Source organism: Narcine bancroftii, chromosome 1 (genome assembly GCF_036971445.1).
Source record: "Narcine bancroftii isolate sNarBan1 chromosome 1, sNarBan1.hap1, whole genome shotgun sequence".
NCBI lineage: Eukaryota > Metazoa > Chordata > Chondrichthyes > Torpediniformes > Narcinidae > Narcine > Narcine bancroftii.
The window spans coordinates 351329386-351348026 of NC_091469.1; the positions used below are offsets into that span (position 1 = coordinate 351329386).

An 18641-nucleotide genomic window follows, 5' to 3' on the forward strand; every position below is an offset into this window, starting at 1 on the left:
TCAAGCTTATTGTACAGGGACAACCCAACAAAACAGTGTTCTCCGGTGCTCGGTGCAAAACCCGCAGACATACAACCAGACATAACACAATATAGACAAACAATACATATGCAGGACAAGCATTTCATCTACTCTATTTCAACCATTTCCTTTATAATCGCTTGAAAACATATAGCCAGTTGTTTTGACTCGTTAACGAATAATTTTGTTCCAATAGGATTGAGTTTTCCACTGTTTATTTGCACTCTAAACAATTTCTTCTTTGGCTTGGCTTCGCGGACGAAGATTTATGAAGGGGGTAAATGTCCACGTCAGCTGCAGGCTCGTTTGTGGCTGACAAGTCCGATGTGGGACAGGCAGACACGGTTGCAAGGGAAAATTGGTTGGTTGGGGTTCGGTGTTGGGTTTTTCCTCCTTTGCCTTTTGTCAGTGAGGTGTGCTCTGCGGTCTTCTTCAAAGGAGGTTGATGCCCGCCGAACTGTGAGGCACCAAGATGCATGGTTTGAGGCGATATCAGCCCACTGGCGGTGGTCAATGTGGCAGGCATCAAGAGATTTCTTTAGGCAGTCCTTGTACCTTTTCTTTGGTGCACCTCTGTCACGGTGGCCAGTGGAGAGCTCGCCATATAACACGATCTTGGGAAGGCGATGGTCCTCCATTCTGGAGACGTGACCCACCCAGCGCAGCTGGATCTTCAGCAGCGTGGACTCGATGCTATCGACGTCTGCCATCTCGAGTACTTCGACGTTAGGGATGAAAGCGCTCCAATGAATGTTGAGGATGGAGCGGAGACAACGCTGGTGGAAGCGTTCTAGGAGCCGTAGGTGATGCCGGTAGAGGACCCATGATTCGGAGCCGAACAGGAGTGTGGGTATGACAACGGTTTATGACAATAAACTATACTTAAAACAATTAATAAATGGACAATCAGATATTGATACATTCAAAAGTACACAATTAAAGAAAATTGTCTAGCTGACTATGTTCTTGATTCTAACAGCACAAAAATCAATTCAAAATTAAGATGGTCGAAAATACAGCTTTTAACCTTAACTGTCAGACTGTAACTACAGAGATACTCAAAGGAATGTCAACAAACTTCCACAGACTGCTTGAAATTGGCAGTTTAAGTTTTCAAGTAATTTTCAATAATTTTAACCCTTACAATATCAGCCCCTAATTATTATATCTAAACATAATAATTACCACAACAAAGAAAATCAAATATAAAAATACATTGGGTAAGTATTTAAAAGAAAGTGAAAGTCACTCATTAAAGCTTTCTGCTTCTTGTAAAAGTTTTAATTTCCAAGATATTCACTTTCTTGAGTGCCCAAGATGAGTCTTCTTTTTCTTTTACATTTGGTTATGGAAAAGGTAGGACTTAAACTCATCAACAGCCACCCTGGCTTTTATTGTCTTTTCATGTAATTCCGGATCCAATTTTGCAACTTCCAATTCAGTCTCATTTCCTGACAATTTATCTTGAAGTTTTTCATTAAATTCTCTCTCTGTATTTATTAACTGGGTCTTCAAGAGTGTACCTTGACTGTTTTCCATAGTCAGATGACTTGTGTTATTAAACAATGATTTGTTCTTTCAAAAATGAATCTCCTCCTACAACCTTTTACATCTTGATAATACAAAACCCCTTCTTCGATAACTGCATTCATTTATTTAGTAGTTATTCTTCTTCCTCTTGGTTTTATGAATTCTATTTATAATTAATTCTCCATTCTGCTCCACTCCTCTCTGAGCTTCTCTCAGTTACTTTCAAAAATGAAGAATCATCAGATTCAGTTTTGTTTCCAAGTAAAAAGTTACACTGCTTATGATCACTGTTTTACGGAATATCCTTTTCAACATTTTGTACTCTGAAGGCAGTTGCACCATATTGTCAGATTTGTTTCATTCCTGCCCTTGATTTATCTTAGCAGGAATAATCACCAACAGTATGAATACAGAATTGATAATTACATAATAATTCATTTATATACAAGTAAGCATGGACAAAAAAAAAGCCAATGAGAAAAAAGGTAGATAAAACTATATCAATAATTGCCTGTGACCTGTCCTCATTAACAACAACAACAGTTCCAGTTGCTTTTTTAGCTCTGCTTCCTTATCCAAGTCCAATTCAAACTGAAGCATTTTCTTTTCAACTTTAAGAGCTGCCGCGTTTGTTTGAATTCCTCTATGTAAAGAATCAATACTTGAAACTCTGGAGCCTGGTCTAGAGCTCCTCCTGCTGGAAATATTTGATGTGCTATCATGAAATCTTGTTAGACCTTGTAAGTCAGATAATGCTTTAATCTCTGACAATGTCTCCATTTTAGATTATTCATCCTTCACACCACCATCCTGTGGTAAAACCAGCCACTACCTCATGACTAATCTTAGTTTCTATTCATGTTTTTGGCAGTAATTCTGTGGGATCCATATCCTCAACAGCTGAAAACTTATTGGTATCCTCCCTCAGTCTTGCTTGAAGAACTGCCTTGTTTCCCTTTGCATCTAATTGCCTTTTTTGCAATTCATCTATTAGTTCTGCCTTTTTCATCTTCTCAAAACATAGGTCCATAGCTGATGTTTCCTCCATAGCGTCATTCATCACACTCAGATATCCAACATGCACAACAATCTCACCAAAACCAGTCCTCATCAGACAAACAGATACAATGCCCCAAACTATGTTCCAATCGGCAATAAACACAGGTTTACTGCTTCTAACAATGGTTTTGATTTGTTATTTGATTCTCCTTATCAAGCTGCTCTAAACAGAGCCCAATCGATCTAGTCTTCTTCCAAATTCAATTTCGAATTTTCTGTCTTCAAATCCATTCTTCTATTGACTAATGAGTCAATCATCTAGAATTTCTTTTACTTAATTAGTCTTGCTTGAAGATCCATCTTCTATTGACCAACAAGTCAATAGTCCAAATTTTCTTTTGACTAAATAGCCTCTTTTATTGAATAATGAATCAATAATCCAGATTTTCTTTGACTTAATTATTGTGATTATTTTCAAGGCGCTGCCAGCAAGGAAAATTGTTGTTTATATTGTTGTGGAAACTTTAGTACTGTTGAAATCATAATTGTAATCATCACATCAATGGTCCACTGCCCCACCAGGACCACACATTTTAGTCAAACTTCCATTTCCACCTGAACACATACCATGCCGGGGTAGGTCACGATCATGCCTTTACACTCTTCGGCATACTTCTGCCACTCCAACTCTTCCCACTGCAACATATTAGCAATCTCCTCTTCGGGAACAAGTGGTTTATTGCTGCGCAGCAGGTAGAGCAACACTTGGTGCATAGACAATACTTCTTTCCCACTATCTGAAGAAAAGAAAGCAAACCAGATACACGGTTAGTTTATTATATTCGTGATGGGGATTACGGTAACTAACCTTGTGACCATAAAATGTACAATTAAAAGTAGGCCAGCACCCCTTCGTACCTTCTCTGCTAGTCAATGAGATCATAGCTGACCTTTTACCTTTTCTTCACAAATTCGATATCCTTTGATTTACTTGATACTCAAAAACTCATCTGCCTTGAATTTCTGCACAATGAAACATTCCACAGATTAGCTACTCTCTGGGAGAATTTCTTCTCATCTCAATCCTAAATATCCAACCTCTTGGGTTGAGAAGAAACAATATCCATGTAATAACCCTGCCAAGACCCATAAAGTCCTAACCAGCTGAGCTCCTCCATCCTCGGTTTGTTTACTTAAGATTATGAAATTCTTGTGTTTCCCATAAACTCATTCTGCCATTGCGTGGAAAATATTCTTGGGGGGAAAAAAAAAATCACTGCTAGAAGCTACTTGAGCTCCTGGTAATGGGATATTTTAGCTTCTCTTCCCATTCCATTCTGATCTGCCTGTCCTCTGCCCTTCCTGTCAGGAAGGGACCAAAATGCAAATTATAGGAGCAGGACTTCGTGTTCCTTTCGAGGAGTTTCCAGCACAAACACTGAATTCTCCATTTTCAGGTAACATGCACCCCTCCCCCTCTGTTTCTTTCTCTTTCATTCCGACCAGAGTTTTCTCAAACACCTCCTTCATTACAGCCAGCCCTCTCCCATGTTCACATTCTTTTCCCCTGCCCCACATAATTCTAGATGCCCATCATCCACATTCTCAAGCCCCTCACCTATTCCCTCCCCACTGTTCCCATCTCTCCACCATCCCTTTCTCATCTGGTTCCACTCATCTTACCAGATTCTATAATCTATAGCCTTTGTCATTTCCACATCACCCCCCCCCCACCAAAACCCCCAGCTCCGAGCCACTTCCAGTCTACCCTACCCCATTTTCTTATCAACTTGGATCCAACTTATCCTCATTTCTTTATACTGACAATTTCCCCTATATACTGCCCTGATACAGGCTCTTGAGCCAAAACACCAACCTTCCCCTGCCCTTCACAGATGCCGCCTAACAACGAGCTCCTCCTGAAACTTTTTTTTAATAATAGGAACACAGCCCCTTTATATAAATTCTTGAAAGACACTTATTTGGCTGAAATTGAAAACAAATATACAGTACAACTACAATTGTCCGAAATCTTCATTTATCTGTTCGTCTTTGAACATTTTTGAATAAATGAGGATGTCGAAAACAATCAGATATCCTCAGAGCTGAACTGACCTCACAGGTTGAAAAAATTCACCCAACATGAAATTAGAACGATGATTGTCCTCGTTTCAGGTAACTTCCTCTCCTCTCTCTTTCCATTTCTTCTTCCCCTTCCCCCATTGAGATTTTTCTCTCCATCTCTTCCTGTCAAACTGTCTGCCGCTGTCTCCCAGCCGCAAGTGGTCAGAAGAATCGCTTGTCCCGATGTCATCAAGGAGAGAGGCCTCCCAGGCAGATCAGCTTGGGCTCCCAGGCAGGAGCGGGGATCTGGGTAGGGAGGTGTCGGTGACAGTTGGGAGGGGGTGTGTGTGCAGGCGAAGAATGGGTCTGTGACAAGCTCCAACGTTGAGAACCAGGATGTGAAGCTGGAACAGCCCCTATAAGAACGAGCCCACGGGGAGACAGGAGCCCACCGACTCACCAGTGAATGTTCCACCAGCCCGGGAATCCTCCCTGGGGATCGGCAGCAGCGGTGGGGACGTGTCGTGGATCAGCGGCGGAGGCTGGGAGGTCTCAGTGATCGTCGGTGATGTTGGGATTGGCAGCAGCCAGCAATTTTTTTGTGAGAGTTAAACATTACTTTAATGCTTAAAAAGCCTTCCCTTGTTGTTTGTTGTTGTTTAAACATTGATACAAGTGATTTGCTGTGGATATAGGGCTTCTTTTTTTTTTAATGGCCAGTTCTCTGAAAAATTCAGTCTTCCGAAATGGGTCCAGTCATGACCATTTTGGATAATTGGTGTGGTACTATATCTTTAAGACAAATTGGCAATGGTCTCAATATAAAACGTCCAACATATGCAAGAACATTGGATTGGACAGATTTATGTGGAGATAAGGAATCAATAATATGTTAAAGCTAACATGATGGAATCTTAGCTTCCCTGAAAATTTCTGTCCATCACATCAAGCAATTTGACTATTACATTATTATATTACTCACCAGGTATTGATCTAACAAAACGGGGAAGAAAATGAAATCTTGGACAGGATGCAGTTCCATTTTCAAAAACTGGACCTAGAAAACACCAAGATTTACATACTGTGACAAAATTGTGCTATAATTAATCTTTGTTTTAAGTTAAACTATATTACATGTCTTAATAAGGTTATTTTGTGGGTTTGGTTTCAGGGGCACAAAGGCAAAACACATTGCATTTTGAATGCACAAAGAGATCCTTTGAAAATGGTAGCTGACATCATCTCAGAGACAAGTCTGCTGTGACTACAGTTACAGAGAGAGATGAAAAATTTGGTGACGGTTTTTGAGATAAGGACTGTTTACTTGCGTATACAAGAAGCATTTTGCTGGTCAATACCAGACAACTCGGAAGCAGGAGGAACAGAGACAATTTCTTTGATTTTAAGTTTGGGAAGACAAAGATTAAATTATTCTTTTTAGCATGATGTTAAATAGGTTCAGAAGAACTTCAAAGTTAAGATGTCATACTATGTGACATGAGATTTGCAAGAAATAAATTATCCAAATCAGATATTTTGGGTCAGTTGAAGAAAAGGCCATCCTGTATTGACAGGATTGAAAAAGAAGCCACCAATTTCTTTAAAGGAAGGAAGGCTGTCTGTATTCTCCTTAATCAAAGGAGGAACACTAAAAGTGGCATTTTAAAAGAAATAGCCACTCCTACTGCCTTAAAGAGGGCAACCTCGTACATCCATGGAAAAAACAATAATTTTTGATGAAGAAATAATTCATCGTGGAAAACAGCCTCTGTAACTTATAGGCAAGGTAAGAGGGAGTTTGTGTAATCACTCGTATGAAGAAATATCTCTCTGAAAACAGGTCATCAAGAAATTTGTGAGTTTAAAGAGGTCTATGATGTTTCAAAATGCTTTATAATTACTTTTGTACTGCAATTTAAAAATCTTCAAGTTCAACATAAGATGTTTGATGCTGAAATTTAAAATTGACTTCAAAATTACATTAAATTGACTTCAAAAGAGAGATAGATATTATATATATATTATATATATATATAATATATATATTATATATAATTTATATATAATATATATATAATATCTATCTCTCTCTCTCTATCTATATATATCTATCTATATATCTATATATATCTATCTATATATCTATATATATCTATCTCTCTCTCTCTCTCTCTCTCTCTCTCTCTCTCTCTCTATCTATATATATATATAGCACATGGTAGGGTTAAGTTTAGAGTTGAGCAAGAAATGTTATGTTATTAATAGTTTAATAAAAACTTAATTTGAATTTACCATTATCTGGTGAACTTTCCATTGCTGTTCCTTTTTTAGTTCAAAGCAAAATTTGATAGATTGTAATATATACACACAGTTGTACATAGGCCATAAAAAATAGGAATGGTCACTCGTAAGTTCAACTGAGAATTCGGGAAAAGCGTTTATTGCTTAAATGAGTAGTTAGAATATGGAACACTTGACTATAATGCAAGGTTAAATAGATTGCATGGACACACTTCATGGAAAGCTTGATAAACACATAAGGGAGGAAAGAATGGAAAGATAAATTCATGGTTATGACACTTTTTGAACCAATTAGACTTTCACGAGCCTATGGACAGGACAGAATGCAATATTTAAATGAAGGAAGGGTTAAATGCTATGAATATTTTGATCTGCCAAAACAGGATATATTATCGCTTCCATTATAATTTCCATTATAAATACTGATCTGCACTTTAAATAATGGAATTTCCCTTAAGTAAATTTGGAACTCTGCAATGACATTCTCTTTCCATTATACACCTGTGCTTGGTCCAGAATGGTGAAATTTGCTGATGTTTAAATTTGCTCGATGAATTAATAAATCATTGATAAAATAAACTTTTTAAACAGATCCATTACTTAAATCAAACAATTGTAGCGTTCATCACAAAAGAATTAGCCTTGTATTGAAATCAAAAATAAATCCTGATGTAATATTTCATTGAAAGACTTATTCAGCTCCAGTTTCTGGAGGAACTCGTTGGTCAGGTGGTGTCCGTGAAGGCCAGGGGATGGTCAGTGTTTTATGTCAAGATCCTGCAGTATAAAGGGGAAATTGCCAATATAAAGAGGTGAGAGAGAGGGTGAGGCAGGAGCTGCAAAAGTATTGGGAAACAAGTCAATTTAATTTTTATTAGGTTAATTTATAAAAATCGTACATGGTCTCAAAATTTCATAACCGTTCAAAACATCTGACAACCATTGATTTGGTCTGTCTATTTCTTTCTCCCTCAACTAACTTCCTCTAAAATGCATCTATGCCAACCATATAATTAAGGTCATGTAGTCGATATTCTATCCACTCTGTGGGGAAGTGACTTCATCTGGATTTTCTACTGGATTTGCATGTAAACATTCTTATTGGTAAGGTCCACGAGTGAAAATAACAATGCAGCAATTCTTCTGTACTGCTGAGAGTCCACAAAAAGAGAGCCTATGTCATGAGCATGGAATTGCCCATTTGTGAATGCACCAACATAAATTCACTCCTTTCCTCCATTGTGGACTGGGTATGGCTTTTGGGCCAAAGAGAGGTAATAAGCTAATCCTTCAGGAAATCATGAAAAGGTAGAATTTCTGCAAGGTAGAAAGTACATTTATGATAGTGTGGGAACAAAGATAGCTTCAAAAAATTAAAGGGGGGGGGCTATCTAGATCTGGTTCCCAGCCCAAAGTTAGCACCAGATCAAGGAGGTCACTTTAAGCAGCCCCAATGAATAATACACACCCTGTACAATAAATGATGCAGAAATGGCTCCATTGGTGAGAGGGTGACTTGTGATCACAGTGTATATCAGAACGAAGCAGTATGGCATCAATCCTATTCCCAGGGCTGTCTGAAATGTTATTTCAGATCTATTTTTGAATCCACAACACAAACAGTGCTCCAAATGGAACTTCTCACCCATCGTTACCACAATGACCAAATTTAACTCTTTCAAATTCAAGGATTATCCGTAATCCTTCAACTTTCTCAGTTCCAGACAAAGGAAATCCTGAGCAATAGGATTCATCTCACCTTTCTGCTGTTAACCATCCAAATGAGTTTCACTGTGCTAATAAAAAGAATGAAATACACCTAATTTGTGTCCAATATCAGCTTTGCTAAGGAACTTTTAGATCACAACCAGGACACATTCATTAAGTACCCCAAGTGAAATGGAAAATGGTAGACAAAAGTACATGCTAAGAAGTACCTAATGCTAATCAACCACAGATTTGCACTGGTATGGCAAACATTAGTGCTACGTGAAGTGATTTTCAGTCAGCAGATACACTTTTGAAATGTGTGCACCTCTGTAACCAAGGAAGACAGTGTTTTTGAACGACCAGAAAATGTGTGGTGATGATCGAGGGATCAACATTGGCAGAAATCCAGGAATACCTCCTGTCCTTTTCTGAATAGTCTGCCCGAGAACATGGAGGAACACATCTAAAAGTAGCATCTTCCAAAAGTTCTGCACTCAATCAGCATGGAAACGAAAATGCCAGGCTGGAAATTTGTGCTCAGGTTTCTGGGTGACACAGGATCACACAACCTACTTATGCATTGAAGTAAACATGACATCGAGAGAGCCATGAGCAAGGCTGGTACAGAAGAACATTTCTCTGAACATGTGTCAAAACAAAATTAACAATGTAAGGCATGCAAGTCTGTCACAAATGAATTTAAATACAACATACATACAGAAAAAAGCATTCTTTTAAATCTTTAAATAATTATATTACCAAGAATATTCCAGTCATATAGCTCCAAAATATCCTTGTACAAGAATGATGAGAACATTTCCAATCCTTTCACACAGAAATTCTACAATTAGAACAAAAAAAAACAAGTCTATGAAAAGCCAAAAAAAAGACAAATAATCCATATTTATTTTTCATTCATTGTAATATATTGAATGAGAGGCCATTGTCTCCATATTAGCCAAGGAAGAACACTTTTGGATTCATCCTCCTTCCTTCACCCAAGTACTCACCGGACTACTACTTAAACAGTGATGGAGCTTCCTTTCTCCACCATCCTTTCCCACAATCAGCTTCAAGTCTCATCACTTTTTGGATGGGGGGGGGGGGGGGGGGGAAAGATCCTTTAACACTTCTGCCAATACTTCAAGTCTATGTCCCCTTGCTATTCAGATATCTGTTGATTCCCATAAATTATTTACATGAAATTAAAACTTTGCATTTTATCAAAGAAATCAAAATAAAATGTTGTGGCGTGTCTTGAGGTTAAAGCTCAGGAAATAAGACACACACAAGGAGGCAGTTGACACTGATTTAATGAACTGGCTGCTCTCTTTTATATAGTCGGGCTGACCATGGCTGCCATGTGACTGACAGACGCGACCCGTCTTCCTTCAGGCTCTGAGTGGTGTCCTCACAACCCGCCATCTGTGATTGCCTGGATTCGCCATTTTACTGCAGTGTCATTGACAAGTATGGTTTGTGCTACCCTGGGCACCAATTGGCCCTTTCACAATCCGTCACCGACGATTAGCTGGCTGAGCCCATTTTGCAGCGGCCTATGAGAACTGGTATCTCATGCAGCCCATTCAATTGCCGTGTTCGAATAGTGTCTTCTATGTCGGCCTGTGGCGAAAGCTGCAAGTTGCTACATAAACCCTACCCCACCCCACTCCACTCCCGAACCAGTGATCATAGAGGTATTAGTACCTTTGGAAGGCCTGCCCCGCAGCGAGGGATTGGGAGTGTGATTGGTTGACTGCTGTCCAAATCTGCCAGTTTGAGCTGGTCAATCGTGAAAGTCTCTTCCCTGCTGATGTCCAGAACACAGGTGGACCCATTCTGTCGGAGGATGTGACATGGACCTTTGTACGGTCTTTGGAGAGGAGGTTGGTGAGCGCCGCGCCTGATGAAAACATATTTACAGTTCTTGAAGTTTTGGGGACTATAGATCAGGAATGACCATGCGCTTTGGCAAGAGTTGGGACAAGCTTTCCCGAGCATCTGTGAAGTCTTGCTAGGGCATCGTTTGGTGGCTCTTCCAGGGTACTAGCCAAAAATTCACCCAGGATGACTAAGGGCGCACCGTACACCATCCAAGCTGCAGATGTATTGAAATCCTCCTTGGGTGCAGTTTGAATGCCCAGGAGGACCCAAGGCAGCTCATCTGTCCAGTTGGGACCTCAGCGTCTGGTCATGAGGTCTGATTTGAGGTGCCTATGGAACCTCCCCATCAATCTGTTGGCTTGAGGGTGATATGCTATTGTCTGGTGGAGTTGGGTTAAAAGGGTATTGGCCAAGGCTGCCCATAGACCGGAGGTAAATTGTGCACCTCTATCAGAGGTGAGATGTTCAGGGACCCCAAAACGTGCCACCCAGTTGTTTAGCTGGGCTCTAATACATGTCTCAGTAGATACCTCAGTTAACGGGACTGCTTCAGGCCACCTGGCTGAACGGTCTACAATAATGAGCAGGTATCGAGCACCCCGTGACACCGGTAGTGAGCGAACAATGTCCATGTGTATGTGGCTGAACCTTCGCCATGGTGGTTGGAAAGCCTGGAGAAAGGCCTTAACTTGTGTCTGGATCTTAGAAGACTAACATTGTGTGCAAGTCCTTGCCCACTGGCTGACCTCTTTTCAGAGGCCATGCCAGATGAATTGGTCAGCTACCATTCTGACAGTGGTCCTAATGGAGGGATGTGCCAGATTGTGGACCATGTCGAAAATTTGTCTTTTCCAATTGGCCACGATGATTGGGCATTGGCTTACCGGTAGCTGTGAAACACAAAAGAGTCATTTCACCTGGGCCAATTGGGACATCCTCCAGCTGCAGGCCAGTTACTGCAGTACGATAAGCAGGGATGTCAGGATCTGCTTGTTGTGCTTTCACCAGGCCCATTGGGGCACATATAGCGGAAATGGTGGGTTGGGACAATGCGTCAGCCACCAGAATGGATTTTCCCACAATGTGACTAATGTCGGTGGAGAATTCTGACATAATAAGAAAGGTGTCTCTGTTGCCCGGCTGGTCACTGTTGTCAAGGCATCATCACCTGTTCCAGCATAGAATAGGTATCTCTCTTTGCCACCCATAGCACGTTGGTCGTTGAAAGCCTCTTCTGCGATGAGCAGCTGGATGTCTTCAGGCAGACTCTCCAGAAAGATCTGCTGCAACAGCAGGAAAGAGGTGTGGCCATCATTGAGAGCCAGCATGTCACTCATGAGGGTGGAAGGGGCCCTGTCCCCCAAACCATCTATATGCAACAGTCGGGCCGCCCGTTTGGCAGCTTCAGGGAAATCACGTTGCTGCTCCATCTCGATATCCAGTGTTGGGTCTAAACACGCCGTTTGGACTATTCAGGGTCACCAATGTGGCTTGTCTCGAGGTTAAAGCTCGGCAAATAAGACACACACAAGGAGGCAGTTGACACTGATTTAATGAACTGGCTGCTCTCTTTTATATAGTCAGGCTGACCCTGGCTGCCATGTGACCAATGGACGTGACCCGTGTTCCTTCAGGCTCTGATTGATGTCCTCACAACCCGCCGTCGGTGATTGGCTGGATCAGTCCATTTTGCTGCAGTGTCATCAATGAGTGTGGTTTGTGCTACTCTGGGCGCTGATTGGCCCTTCCATGATCCGTCCCCAGCAATTGGCTGGCTGAGCCCGTTTTGCAGTGACCTATGGGAATGGGCCGCTGAACGCCTTGTGCAGCCCGCTTGATTGCCATGTTCGAACAGTGCTACAATGTGTTAATAAAATAAATGCGATTGATTCTGCAAGTCTCAATCCAATAAATGCTACTGAGGAATTTGAAGCAAGATCTGGCTACTGGTAAGGACATTGTCTAATCAGTTTATATTTTGTAACATGACCTTTGCACACCACTACATATGTTTTACCCCACAAAAAATATGACAGTGATCATCTGATATCATTTGTTTAACCACCTCCACATGACATTCTACTGCATGAACTACGCTGAATCCCATCACCATGATGCCTGAATGACCAGAGTTAATTGGGCCAGCCACAGAAATGTTGCAGCAATCAGAGCAGGTGACAGGCTTGGTGCCCTACGTTGAGTGACTCAGCCCCTCAAACATTTATGCCACTTGCAGGACACAGGCTCAGAGTTTGGTGCATATTATCCATTTGTTTAAGTCGGTACCAAAAAAAAAGGCTAAAACCAACAAAACTCAGGACAAATTAACATGACTTCCACCAGAAACTCCGTGATTGTGATCTTTGCTATCTACAGGTTATCTGGGAAGAGCGCAAATGCTGCTTAATCTTGCAGACAGTGTTATCAAAGGACCAATCATAGATTTGAATGCTGTACAAACACCAGCAAACTCCCTCACTTCAATGTAATGATCACCATCTTCAAAAAACAATTAGAAATAGAACATTACAGGACAGTAAAGGCCCTTTAGTGCACAACATTGTGCTGACCAATCGAAACTGACTCAACAAACTAAACCTTCCCTCCTTACACCCATAACCCCCTATTTTTCTTGTATCAATGTGCCTGTCCTGGAGTATTTTAAATGTCTCTGTTTTATCAGCCTCTACCATCACCATTCCAAGTGCCACTACTCTCTAGTGTAAAAAAATACCCTGATGTCTCCCTTAAACTTTCCTAACCTCACCTTGTACCGATGACTGCTGCTTTCTCCCGAGGAAAAGTTGCATGCTGTCCACCCTAACTGTGCTCTCACAATTTTGCAAGCCACAATTAAGTCACCTCTTATCCTTCTTCGCTCCAAAGAAAAAAAACCCTAGTTCTGTTAACTTTGCCTCACAAAACACATTCTCCAATCCAGACATCATCCTCGTAATTCTCCTCTGCACCCTCTTCATAGCTTCCACATCCTTCCTTTAATGAGGCAACCAGAGCTGAACACAGTATTCTAAGTGTGTTTTAACCAGAGTTTTATAAATCTGCAACATGATCCTTGAATTTAATCCCCATGAGTAATAACATGCCTTTTTAACTACCCTGTCAACCTTAAGAAATCTATGGATTTGGACCCCAAGGTCCCTCTGTTTTTCCACATTTAAAAATCTTGCCATTAACCATGTACTCTGCCTTCAAGTTTGATCTTCCAAACTGCTTCCCTTTAGGTTTGTAATAACCACATCCCATGAAATAATCATCAATTATTTGAACAAAATTAGTACTTACCTCTGGCATCATTTCTTCTATGAAATGAATAGTGTAGTCAATATTGAAACGTATGACCTTACATAAAGGAATCTACAAAATTAATATCAATACATATTCAGTTAGACAATGTGATTTTTCTTCTTGGAATCTAAAAATCATACCATGACTTCTGTTGAACATGCTAGGGTACATTGTACTTATAAAACAAGCAATTATTATTTTTAAACATGCACAGATGTAGAGGTTTACTTTATTTGCACAACAAAGTAAACTATGTTTTCATAGGACGCTGGTCCAATGTAACGTAAGAAAATGCAAAATTTTAGAAAAAATTGTGTTTTTAATTAAAATGCTGAAAAAAATTAAACGGTTAGAGTTGAGAGAGATTTGTGTGTTCTTGTACAAGAAAGAAATCCAATGTTGGTACACAAAGGGGAATGCAACACAATATTGACTCCATTGATTCCTGTAAATGAGAAGAGAAAGAACCCATGCTCACTTCATATGAATTTCTGATTGAAATATTTAAGAGTGCATGATGAATTAATAAGACAGATACCAAGTGAAAGGTTCTACAGTCTAGAGAATCTTGAACTGCTGGCAGAGCCTCGGGATAAAGTCAGACATTTAAGACTGAACAAAGAGAAATTTTTGTTATTAGAACCACAGAACACAACAGCACAGAAACAGACTCCTTTGGCCCTTCTAGTCTGTGTCGAACTTTTTTTTTTGGCCTAGTTCCACTAACCTGCACCCAGTCCATAGTCCTCCACACATCTCCCATTGATAAACTTGTCCAAATTCTTCTTAAATGTTAAAATTAAGCCCGCATTCACCACCTCAACTGGCAGCCCTTTTCACACTTTTCACCACTCTGCGTGAAGAAGTTCCCCCCAAACTTTTTCCCTTTCACTCTTAACTCATGTCCTCTTGTTTATATCTCATCTATCCACAGTGGAAAAAGGTCTATCTACTTTTCTCTGTCTCTCCCCCTCATAATTTTAAATACTTCTACCAAATCTCCCCTCATTCTTCTACGCTCCAGAAAATAAAGCCCCAACCTGTTTAACCTTTCACTGTAACTCAGCTCCTGAAGTCCAGGCAACATCCTAGTAAATCTCCTCTGCATCTTTTTATCTTATTGCTATCCTTCCAGTAGTTAGGTGACCAAAACTCCACACAATATTCCAACTTTGGCCTCACCAATGTCTTACACAATTTTATAGCATCCCAGCTCCTATACTCAAAGATTTATGAAGGCCAATATCCCAAAGACTTTCTTTACAACTCTATCCACTTGTGATGCCACTTTCATGGAAATATACACCTGTATTCCCAAGTCCCTCTCTTCTGCCATACTCCTCAGTGCACTACCATTCACCGTGTACATCCTTTCTTCGTTTGTCCTTCCAAAATGCAACACTTCACACTTGTCTGCATTAAAATCCATCTGCCATTTTCCAGCCCATTTTTCCATCTGGTCCAGATCCCTCTGCAAGCTTTATAACCCTTCTTCACTTTCCACAACACCTCCAATCTTTGTGTCACCTGCAAACTCGCTGATCCAATTTATCACATTATCATCGAGATCATTAATGGAAATGACAAACAACAATGGTCCCAGCACCGATCCCTGATGCACACCACTAGACACAAGCCTCTAGTCTGAAAAGCAATCATCCACCACTACTCTCTGGCTTTTCCAATTCAGCCATTGTCGAATCCAGTTCATTACTTTAACATGAATACCAGCGTCTGAACCTTCTTAACTAACCTCCCACGTGGGACCTTGTCAAAAGGCCTTACTAAAGTCCATGTAGACAACATCCACAGCCTTTCCTTCGTCAATGTTCCTGGTAACCTCCTCAAAAAATTCTATAAGATTGGTTAAACACCACTTTCTACACATAAAGCCATGTTGACTATCCCTTAAATCAGTTTCTGGCTATCAAAAATAATTGTACAACTGAACTCTTCCAATAATCACATACTACGGATGTCAGGTTCACCAGCAGATAATTTCCAGGGTTATTTTTGGAGCCTTTTTTTTAAAATATATAAGCACAGAATAATGTGAGCGACCTTCCAATCCTCCGGCACCTCACCCGTGGCTAAGGACATTTTAAATATTTCTGCCAGAGCCCCTGCAATTTCTACACTAGCCCCCCTCAATGTCCGAGGGAATATCTTGTCAGGCTCTGGGGATTTCTCCACCCTTATTTGCTTTAAGACAGCAAGCATTTTCTCCTCTTTAATCTGTGTAGGATCCATAACCTCACTGCTTGTTTTCCTTGCTTTCCACAGTGAATACTTGAGTATTCACTCAGTATTGTCTGAGTGAATACTGATGGAATAAAAAAACCACAAGATCTCCCCCATCTCTTTTGGCTCCATACAAAGCCGATCACTTGATCTTCAAAGAGACCAATTTTGTCCCTTATTATCCTATTGCTCTTAATATACCTGTAGAAACCCTTAGGATTTTCCTTGTCATTGTCTACCAAAGCAAACTCACATCTTCTTTTAGCTTTCCTGATTTCTTTCTTGAGGTATTTCTTGCATTTTTTATATTCCTAAAGTATGTCATTTGCTCTATGTTCCCTATGCCTTCTAACCTAGCTTTTAATCCTGACAGGAACATACAAACTCTAAATTTCATCTTTGAAAGTCCTCCAAAAAACAACTTATCTACGCATTCTAGATCCTTTCTCATTTCCTCAAAATCTCCAATTAAGAATCTCAATCCGAGGACCAGACCTATCCCTCTCCATAATCAACTTGAAATGAATGGCATTATGATCACTGGACCCAAAACGTTCCCCTACACATACTTCTGTCACCTGTCCTGCCTCGTTCCCTAAAAGGAGATCCAGTATTGCACTCTCTCTAGTTGGTAGCTCTATATATTGATTTAGAAAACATTCCTGTACACATTTGACAAACTCCAAGCCATCAAACCCTCTTACAGTACAGAGGTTCAAGAAAAATTAAAATCCCCTATCACAGTTGGCGTAGGGGCAGCACAGTTGGCATAGCAGGTAGCACAATGCCTTTACAAAGCTAGCGATCAGAACCAGACCAGAGTTCGAATCCCGTGCTGTCTCTAAAGTGTTTGTACGTTCTCCCCATGTCTGCATGGGTTTTTTCCAGAGGCTTCGGTTTCCTCCCACCTTTCAAAAAGTACTGGGGGCGTAGGTAAATGGGGTGTAAATTGGGCGGCATGGATTCATGGGTCGAAATGGCCTGTTACCATGCTGTATGTAAAAACAAATCATAACCTCGTGTTTAATGCAGCTGTCTGTAATCTCTCTACAGATTTTCTCCTCTAATTCACATTGACTATCAGATGGTCTACAATGCAACCCCAGGAATATGGTCATAACTTTCCCGTTCCTCAGTAGATGAGCCCCCTGGTCTATCCTGCCTGGGCACAGGCGTGATATTTTCCATGACGAGCAATGTCAGTCCTTCCCCTTTCATCCCCCATTCTAACAGATCTAACGCAACAGAAGCCCAGAACATTAAGCTGCCAGTCTTGCCCTTCCTGCAACCAAGTTTCACTAATGGCCACAATATCATGACTCCATGTGCCAATCCACGCTCTAACCTCATCTGCCTTTTCTACAATTCTCCTTCCTTTGAAATAAATACATTTTAGAAAATTTCCACCACATACAACCCTTTGAGTTCTAATGCTGCATACAATTTTTACATCTTTTCCCTACTCCACTCCCCCATCTGTTCTGGCACTCTGGTTCCCATCCCCCTGTACATCTAGTTTAAACCCCTCAGAACAGCACTAGCAAATCATTCCCACTAGGATATCAGTCCCCCTCCAGTTCAGATGCAGTTCAGATTGGAACAGGTCCCACCTTTCATGGAAGAGAGCCCAATAATCCAGAAATCTGAAGCCCTCCCTCCTGCACCATGTCTTTAGCCATGTGTTAAGCTGCATTATCCTCCTATTTCTAACTTCACTAGCACATGGCATGGGTACCAATCCTGATATCACAACCTTGGAGGTCCTGTCCTTCAACCTAGCACCTAACTCCCTGAACTCTCCTTGCAGGACCTTTTCACCATTCCTACCCAGGTCATTGGACCCTATATGGACCACAACATTTGGCTACTCATCCTCCCTCCCGAGATTGTTGTGAACTTGATCGGAGCTATCTCGGACCCTCGCATCAGGGAGGCAACATACCATCCAGGATACTCAATCTCTTCCACAGAACCTCTTATCTGTCCCCAACTATGGAATCCCCTATCACTACAGCTCACCTGCTTCACCACAAGTCTAGACTCTGTGCCAGAGACCTGATTGCTGTTAGTTGGTGCCGGTAGGTCGTTTTCCCAAGATATTTCAAAATGCTTGTTATTAAGGGGAACAGCCACAGGGGTGCCCTACATTGCCTGCCAGTTCCCTTTCACTCTGCTGGCTGTCATCCATCTACCCTCCTCCTGCCTCCTAGGTGTTATCCAACATCAAGAACTTTGAAGGCTTTATTGATTGTGAATATATTCAAAACTGAGACTACCAGCTGTTTTTAGTATTAGAGAATCCTCAGCAAAACTAAGAATCAAGCAGAGTAAATGAGAAAAAATAGCCATGCCTCTTGCACTACCAAGCCCTGCTCCCATTTCTTATGCTATCAAAAGTCTTCAGACATTATCTTATTCTGTCATATTAAGTAATTCTGCTTTTTCCTCACTTAGGATTTCCAAAAGGCAGACCAGTATTTATTTGAAATGCATCAGATTGTTTCCTCAAACAAGATAGAGTTAAAAATAATATCAATATTCAGGGACTGAAACACCAAATGAAAAATGAACAGATCATCACAGCA

The 18641-nt window shown here is 40.7% G+C and overlaps 1 protein-coding gene across 2 annotated transcripts in view; it reads right to left on the reverse strand.

Annotated features, from left to right (window-relative positions):
- drosha (drosha ribonuclease III) overlaps positions 1–18641 on the reverse strand; it is a 188278-nt gene that overhangs the window by 151803 nt on the left and 17834 nt on the right. For both annotated transcript variants that reach the window (XM_069910590.1, XM_069910591.1), the window contains 4 exons: positions 13813–13884; positions 9385–9466; positions 5597–5671; positions 3178–3347 (listed from right to left, as the gene is read on the reverse strand). In XM_069910590.1, the coding sequence (XP_069766691.1) occupies positions 3178–3347; positions 5597–5671; positions 9385–9466; positions 13813–13884 (399 nt within the window). The remainder of the gene's footprint in view (positions 1–3177; positions 3348–5596; positions 5672–9384; positions 9467–13812; positions 13885–18641) is intronic.